Source organism: Cryptomeria japonica, chromosome 5, assembly GCF_030272615.1.
Source record: "Cryptomeria japonica chromosome 5, Sugi_1.0, whole genome shotgun sequence".
Taxonomy (NCBI): Eukaryota; Viridiplantae; Streptophyta; class Pinopsida; order Cupressales; family Cupressaceae; genus Cryptomeria; species Cryptomeria japonica.
Window position 1 is genome coordinate 855,337,035 of NC_081409.1, and position 8,623 is coordinate 855,345,657.

At 37.7% G+C, this 8,623-nt stretch overlaps 1 protein-coding gene across 1 annotated transcript; it reads right to left on the minus strand.

Moving 5' to 3' along the window:
• Positions 1-4,319: 4,319 nt before the first annotated feature.
• On the minus strand, positions 4,320-8,000 carry LOC131035291 (lectin-4). The gene is made up of 2 exons (XM_057966966.1): positions 6,750-8,000; positions 4,320-4,960 (listed from the first exon to the last, which is right to left on the minus strand). Exons 1-2 carry the CDS (start codon positions 7,869-7,871, stop codon positions 4,943-4,945), a joined length of 1,140 nt encoding a protein of 379 aa, XP_057822949.1. The 5' UTR covers positions 7,872-8,000; the 3' UTR covers positions 4,320-4,942.
• Between the last annotated feature and the right edge of the window lie 623 nt (positions 8,001-8,623).

Below are 8,623 nucleotides of genomic sequence, written 5' to 3' on the forward strand. Positions count from 1 at the left end.
GGGTGCCTCCTTCCTTGTCCTACCTTTCTCTCATGGACCTCTGCAACCTCAACCCTTCCTAGCCGGGCATAGTCCAATCTCGCCTAGAAGTGGGTCTTTGAAAGGCTTTCCTGCATCTTCAGGGGCCCTACTTGCTCTGAGATACTATATAGGGTCTTCACTCCTATTCTCCATGGTTTCATGGTGTTTCCACAATGGGGATAGGAGCTGTCAATCCATTTACACAAAACAGTCCAAAATTGGACAGTAAAGGAGTAATTCGCAAAATATTTACAAAACACACAAAACCTGCACAATAAACCTAGTATAAATGCTCAAAATGAAATTATAAACACTATACATGACTCTCAACATAGTTTAATTTGTCGAACAATCCATTAACAATCCTTCATTGCTCCATTTGTGTTGACTGGCAACATCAAAACAGTCACAACCAAGATCTTTTTCCCTTTTTCTGTACAATCTGACATCCAACCCATCATTTTAGGGTTTGCAACAATTTATAATGTCTTTGGCATGGTTTGTGTGCCATGGTTAGGGTTCCCAATGCCAAGCTAAGGTTATGACCTATTTGGTGGAAAAGTTGCATGACAACTTTGAAAAGTTGTCAAGCAACTTTTTGCAACTTTTGAGCAACTTTTACAATGTTGCTTTTCTTGACTTTTGGGCCTACATTGGGCTATCCTATGGACACAATCATGCTAAAAGGACCCCAAACTCATCAATGGCACACATACCCTCTACTCCACAAGAAAGCTCAAACCTAGACTTGTGAATCTAGGACCTAAACTAGGACCTAAACAAAACCAATGAGCTTTTGGCTCTTATTACATTTACATGGCTTCATAAAGAAGCAAAATCTCAACAAAACCAAATAGAGGAAAACCTTAGAAGGCTTCTCTTGCACCAGGTAGCCATAGCTATCAGGAGCATTAACACTCTGATAGGTGTTTGCACTTGCCACACTTTGACAATCAGATTCTTGCACCAAATTGCTTCTCCTTTCTCCCATGGAGCTAGAAGCCTTCTCTAGACACCTATTGGCCATGTGCTCTTCTTGGTTGCAGTTATAGCATCTAGGAGTTCCTCTGCCTTGGAATATTCCTCTAGAGGGTGGTCTTCTACCCCTAAAGTTCTCTCTTAGATTGTAGCCCCCTCCTTGGTTGTAACTACTCCCTCCTCTATTTCCTTCTTGGCTAGAGTCACCTTGGTATCCAAAACCATTTCCTCTACCTTTGAAAGGGCCTCTCTCCCCCTCTTTGTTGTCTCCCTTTACCTCTACCATTTTGTTCCTGCCTTCTCTTCAACTTCTCCTCCACCTTGAGTAACTGTCTCCGGGGTGTGGAGATTCAAATCTTCTTGGATTGCAAATCTCAACCCATTGAGATATCTTGCCACATTCTCATCTTCACTCTCTTTCACCTTGGTCCTTACACACAACTTCATGAACTCCTCTGTATAGGAACTCACGTCCATCTCCTTCTACTTCAATTTTTGTCTTCTCCTATACAATTGGACATTGTATTCCATTGGGACATAGGCTTCTTTCACCAAAGCCATCATCTTCTTCCATGTAGCCACTCTTCTCTTTCCCTCTTTCACCCTCTCATCTTGGATGAAAGTCCACCAAGTTAGTGTAGCCCCTTTCATTTTGGATTGGGCCATCTTCACCCTCTAGTGCTCTGGTATGTCTTCACTTTCAAAAAAATTGTCCAAGGAGTCTATCCACTCCATTACTGTATCAGGCTCCATCTTGCATGCAAACACTGGCAGATCCATCTTCACATCCATTTTTCTTCTTTCCATGGATTTGAGGACACTCATTAGGGGTCTCTAGTCTTCAGAAACCTCTAGTTCTTCATGCCTATGGATCTCTTCTTCATCCCCTTCTTCTCCAGAGTCTCTCTCTCCCCTCTCCACTCTGTCCTTCAACTGGTCCATCTCATTTCTCAAGGCCTAATTCTCAGCCCTGACTGCTCTTCTCTCTTCCATCTGCTTCTTCACCAGGACATTCAACTCATCATTGCTCATTATTGAAGGTACATCTTGGGATCCCTCTTCTTCTGACATCTTGTCTTCTCCATCTATCCAAAGAACACTCATATGCTCTAATACCACTTGATGCAGAGCCCTACCCACACTCCTAAGGATAAGCCCAAACAAGGTTAGACTCCTGACCCCTCAAATGATCACAAGGGTCTTGCAAGAAAGGACTCCACACCTTGGGTGTAACTACTCTCCGCTACTCAAGCCTAACTCCTACTCAACATGAGTAAATGGATTCAGCTTCCCAAACATGCCTCACTGGTAACTCCTACCCTTAAAGATTTTGGAGTTGGCCCATTTATGACTACCAAGGACTGTTCCAAGCATTGGTTTTTGGTTTTGTCTTCAAATCTTTATACGTCCTTTGGAAATCTACCCTTTAGGCTAGTAGCCCTTCTGTACCGGTAATTTGGATTTAACTCCAAAATATTCCACACACGTAGAAAAACTACTCACCATTCTAGATACTCTTTTGGAAGTTACACTCATCCCCAAAATGGTTTGTTGAGATTTGCAATCTAAATGTCTGAACCCCTTAGGAGCCGAGAGACCTAATTAGGGCGATTAGGCCTAATTTACAAAGCAATCCCCTTTATCGGTATTCCAAATGCAAAACCAACTTTATGAGCATGTGAGCAATGGTGAATAACCTCTAATTCCAGGGCTGCACACCTGGAACCCACCGCTATAATGTTTTGTGATGATTGTCCTAAATTTTGTCCTAGGTAGTCACATATATATGCCTACCTAATTTTTCTTTTTTTGCACACAACCAAATCTTCCCTGCAAAAACCCATAGAAACCTTAATTTAAATTGACCAATCTTGCACTCCACCAAGGGAATTAACTTCTAGAGGAAGGAGATGCAAGATATGGCCATTTTCAAGTAAAACCCTAGCCAAATCCGGGTAACAATCAGAAAAATGGAGGGTTATCACTACACAGACAAAATCAAAGTCTCAGATCATCACCAAATCAAAGATATTTAATTCCCTCATCTACTCCATGAATGGTGTGACTCAATTCAATCCATACAAGCACGTACAATCACTGCAAACTCAGAATTTTTGGGAAAACTTTAGTATTTCAGTGTTTTATTGCTTCACAACTTCAAACCACAACAACAACAACCTTGGGAACCGTGTCCACAAGGTTTATACAACTCTCCAATGGTTTCCAACTGAATTTGGAGAAGGTTGGAGCCATTGAAAGGCTTCCCCAATCACAATTCAAAAAAGTTGCACTTTTGCACTCAAAAGTTGCATTTTCCAAAAGTTCCAATTTTAAAATAAATTAGCAAAATGTTCAAGTATTTCCCCTTTTTGTTTTAAATTATTTTATTCCATTATGGTTCGTTTAAACCAATCAATCATGAAAATATGTTCTTTTTAATATCTTTACAAAGATCAAGAAAAAAAGCATTGAGTCAGGTAGTTGATGACTGCTTGCTATGATTGGCATTACAGAGTGAGTTGCAGAGGTTTGGATTTTGTTACATTGAGTTCTCTTGTACAACAAGATCACATTGAGTTGCAAAGATTCAATTTTCAGAGATTTGAGATCAAATTGTGAGTCTGCATTAGAGGGGAGTGTTGCGAACTGATGCATGAACCTCACTGCCATGCACTATTCAATTCTATTTTTAATCAGTTAGTTTGAAGTTTAATTTAATATATTTTTATTAATAGTATTTGTTTTTACAGTTTATCTTCTAGTTTCTCTAAGTCGGGACAATGATGCATGCTCTGTTTTATCTATTTTTGGAAGTTACGAATTGAGATTGCAACCTCTATAAAAACTGCTTATTGTAATTATTGATGCAGTTTAGAATGAATGAGAGAAACCTCAAACAGAGGCACGATGTAATAGAGTTCCCTTGAATTAATAAGAAGTTTTGTGTGTGTAAAACAGCATGCTTTGTTTACTCTGTTTTCTTTGTCTCTGTGTTTCTTTATTTTCTGTGTGTTTCAGAATTCACAGAGCTTACCTGTGAACTGTTTTAAAATGCAATCTCAATATTCTCAGTTTTCCGAAATTTTAAAACAATATAACTTATAGGATCATGTATCAATTAAACTGATGCAAGTAAATTGGAATTTCTAGAATATGCCTATTTGAACAGAACACACTATAATGGTAACAAAATAGATCGGTAAAATGTGTTCTAAGATTATCATTCAGATGTTGACTGAACTCATTCAATGGTGAATAGGCAAATTCAAGACAAGTGATATCTAATTGACTATGTAATTGCAAATCTTCAATACCAGAGCTTTTATACCCATACCCTGCTATCGTAGCATTAAATACCAGAGACATATTGTCAAACACTTTCATTTTATCCTTCATATCAAAACATTTAGAAAACACATCAAACAAAGCCACAGTTCACCAAATTGTTCACACTCAAATCGTGATTTGTTAGTGTATTCATAGCTAAGTCGCTGAATTCCTAATCCCTTAACATCGAACAAAATCTGGACCCACTTCCAAAGGTGAACTCCTCTGATTTAATGCTTAGCCTCTGCAACTGTGTAAAAAGAGTCAGAGCTTTCTTCAACAGATTCTGGGAGGACACAAGGAACTGGCGAATTTGTGTCTGAAGAAGAGTGGATTAAAGCGGGGAGCTGCTGCAGGAGAATGGTGGAGCTCTTACACATCGCCTGGGCAACACTCCACCGTGGCTAAGAATAAGATAGAATTTTCCTCAAAGCTCAGATCCAGCCTGCAAAGCTTCCAAACACCGGTGAGGACATTACAGATAGTAAGCAGTTATGGGAATTTGTGTCTGAAGAAGAGTGGATTAAAGCGGGGAGCTGCTGCAGGAGAATGGTGGAGCTCTTACACATCGCCTGGGCAACACTCCACTGTGGCTAAGAATAAGATAGAATTTTCCTCAAAGCTCAGATCCAGCCTGCAAAGCTTCCAAACACCGGTGAGGACATTACAGATAGTAAGCAGTTATGGGAATATCTGCATCTTTTTGAGGTGTTTAGGCTTATTAGCCCACCAAATTAAGGAAGCTGGTAAAATAAATTTAATAATCCAATCAAACGTTTTATTTACCTACTCTCCAATCGAGTCATTAAAAGAAATATCAAAACATAAAGATCTTTTCCGCATGTTACAATTTTGGATTTATTCTATAGTAAAATAATCAGTTTATACTGATGGTCTACATTACTGTTTGCAACACAGAGAATAAACACAAATGCAAATTAAACAGTAAACACAAAATTATTTTAACACATGTTTCTTTTATTCATTCACATTGGTTACATCTTGATGTAACTCATTATAGAGGTTTTGTTCTAATGTAGATGCTCTAGCATTCAGGCATAGTATTAATAGAGTTCGGAGCCTTTAACTTAGCAACAGTTCGCTGCTACTAACTGAATGATTACAACTTATTTTGATATTTTGATAGATAACACAGCTCGTGCATTTTGCATGTATTATTCGGAAACTGTTTGAAATTGACAGATCTAGAAACAAACTAATGCAAACTATATCTAAACAACTACTCTCTAAAAATATAACTAAAGATGATTTGCATGGTGGTGAGCATGGCAGTTAAGGTGAGTTTAACAGTGGTGAAACTCAAGCATCATTTTCAACATAGATCTCTTTAAGAATAATTCTTTTAATTTATTCTATCAATCTTTACATTTCCAGAATAGCTCCTCAGAAGAAACCGCCTACCATTGTAATCAAATATCAGCAGGGTCATCGACATAGCATCAGAATATTAAATAAAGATACATAGAAAATGTTTTCAGTTAGATTAGAAATGAATTAAATGGTGGGTAGTTTAGTGATGGAGTAAACGGAAGGACTTAGGTTTGATCCAAGTTGGTCTATGAAAAGTTTACTATAGTATGAGAGTCCAATTCTATAGAATCCAGGTCATGTTAGGATCCCACCATCTATTGTGCGGATCAAGTTGGGAGTGGGAAATTGAGCCACTGCCAAACCAGAGACAGGATGGTCAACAAAACAGTCAGTAAGTAGCTCAGTGCTAGAGCAATCTATTACGAAATGGGAGGTTGCAGCATTGACTCTTAGTTGTTCCATACAAAGTTTAACATGATATAAGCCAAAATCCCTGTCTACAGTGTGGCTCAAACAAAGTGTTGGTAGAGATACACCCAAACCAGAAATAAACTGCTTACTAAAAGAACAGAGAACTCGCAATTTCTGGGACTGGTGAAACCCAACATGGACACATAAAAAAGAGTTAACAATTTCTGGGACACAGATCGAGGACTCAACGAAGCTTCAAAATTACATTTCCCATTTTCAAAACAAAAAAATAAATCTGCACGATCTTATATATAAACAAAAAATATTGCTCAATCCTGAATTTTAACCCAAACATAATAAACGATTACATCGTCATGGATAACTTAATATTGCCAAATTGCTTGAGAGAGGGACTCAGTTTTCCAGGTAGAAGCCATTCATATAGTCCAATTATCCGCTGCCAAATACAATTCAAAGCAAATATATTTCACTCTACTGTAGAATATAATAAGCGAGCAGTCCACAACATAGGTTGGAAAAGAAACAATGGTTTACTGCGAGCCATGCAAATAGTCGCCTGTGTCTAACTGTGACCATAATAGAATACCTTATGTGTAACATTTACAAGAAAAAACCAATTATAAAATTCTTGAAAAATTAAGACTAATGTTTAGGAAAACCTTTCTATTATTTGGTAATACTTGAGTTTGTTGATGCGGACGCCAGAGTGGAAGAAGATGCTGCAGAGCTCGAAACACTCTCATCTCCTGCGAATTAGGGCCCGCGCTGAGCTCCTCGTAAGTAAATTTACGGGGAATATGGTCCAACGCCATGTCTATATCTGCCTCCATATCTGACTCTGGTTGGTCTTCCATGCTGTCAGATGTTGGTCTGCATCGTTTCTTATAATAGATGATAAAAGAGATCAAACTAGTTATGACCAAACTGGTAATAAAATCGATTGCCACAGTTACTTTCCATGAGAACTCCCTTTCCCTTCTAGAAATAGTGCTGGTGAAGTTCCAAGAAAGCAGTCGGTAAACCTCGCTTGAAATGCTTGCTGCAGCGGAAAATCCCACCACAATATCTTCAGGAAGATAGCGTGTCAAATCTATTTTATGTGACGATTTCCATGGTCCTTTGTGCTTGCATCTACAGGAAGCAAGAACTTCCAGCATATTTTCTCGGCCGTGATAATCTATCTGAGCGTCCCATATTTCACCGCCATTCAATTTTTCATCTAGATGACGAGTGGCTGTAGAATTGATTGTGTTGACATCAATTCCAAAGTGGTTGTCGTCTGCATCCCATGGTGAAGTTTTATATGTGTCGAATTCAACAGCTGTAAGTTTGCTAGATGGGCTGCCGTCACTGTCGGAGTCAAAAAGGCCAAGATATCCGCCCTCTCCTCTGAATGATACCTTATAACCCATTTCCCTAGGCGCCATGAAAAAAGCAAATCCATCCCCAAGAGCAGATCCGTAATCAGTCGAATTAATTTGGAATTGAAAATGTGTGGTAAAGTCGGCAACCGCTTTAGCAGAAGCGTCCCATAGAGGAATCGTTTCCTTATATACGGCTCTCCCTGCACTTCCCTGGGTTTCATTAGCCTTCCTGCCATTTGTAAGTTGTAATGTACCAGATACAAATTTTGCATCTGCATCACATGCAATACGATCTCTACTGGAAGCATTCAATTCAAAGCTAACTTGGACATTTTTTGCATCGAGAGGTGAAATTTCTGATACGAAAAAATGAAATATCACAGAAACAGTAACTACTGTAAGGGTACTAACAGCCATTAAAGGGTCGTGTAAAGGAAAAATAGCTTAACAAACGCTTTCTGCTACAACTTCTCTTTTAGAACATCATGAGCAGCAGACTTAAATTTCCATTGGCTACCACTTCCCCCCACCACCACAAGAAACCAAAAAAAAAAAAAAAAGACACAACATTGGCTACCAAATACTATATATATATTATAAATAACATGTAAAATAAAAAATAGCTAAATGTTGGTCAAAATAGACTTATAAACACATAAGAACATAAGACCCTGTAAATGTTATATAAAAAGTATATATATAGATTCATTAATAAGTGAAATAAATAATTTTTTGTTTGAAATAAAATATCATAACTATCCATTATAAGTGTCATTTATAAAATAAGATAATTATTTAAACAAGTATTATTGTCATAGTGAAAAAATAGTATTCCTGTGTGTACAACTATTGGGGTAGCAATGTATATTAATTGGAGTACTTCATATTAATAATTTGTCCTATCGCAAATATAAAGGGTGAGCACAAAAAATACCTTGTATTTTTCCATTAAATGTGAAGGATTTTCAACAAGTTTTAGTGTTCAACTATTGGTCCATTTGTATTTGATATAAGTTGTATATTATATAATAATGTGTTTTTTCTATAACAGCAAATTTTTTTATTTATTTTTAATTGAAACAAAGCCAAGAAAGTTACAATAAAAAGAGCAGCACATAGGTTGTCAGATAAAGAAATAGGATAAGAACCAACACCAAAACACAACTCAA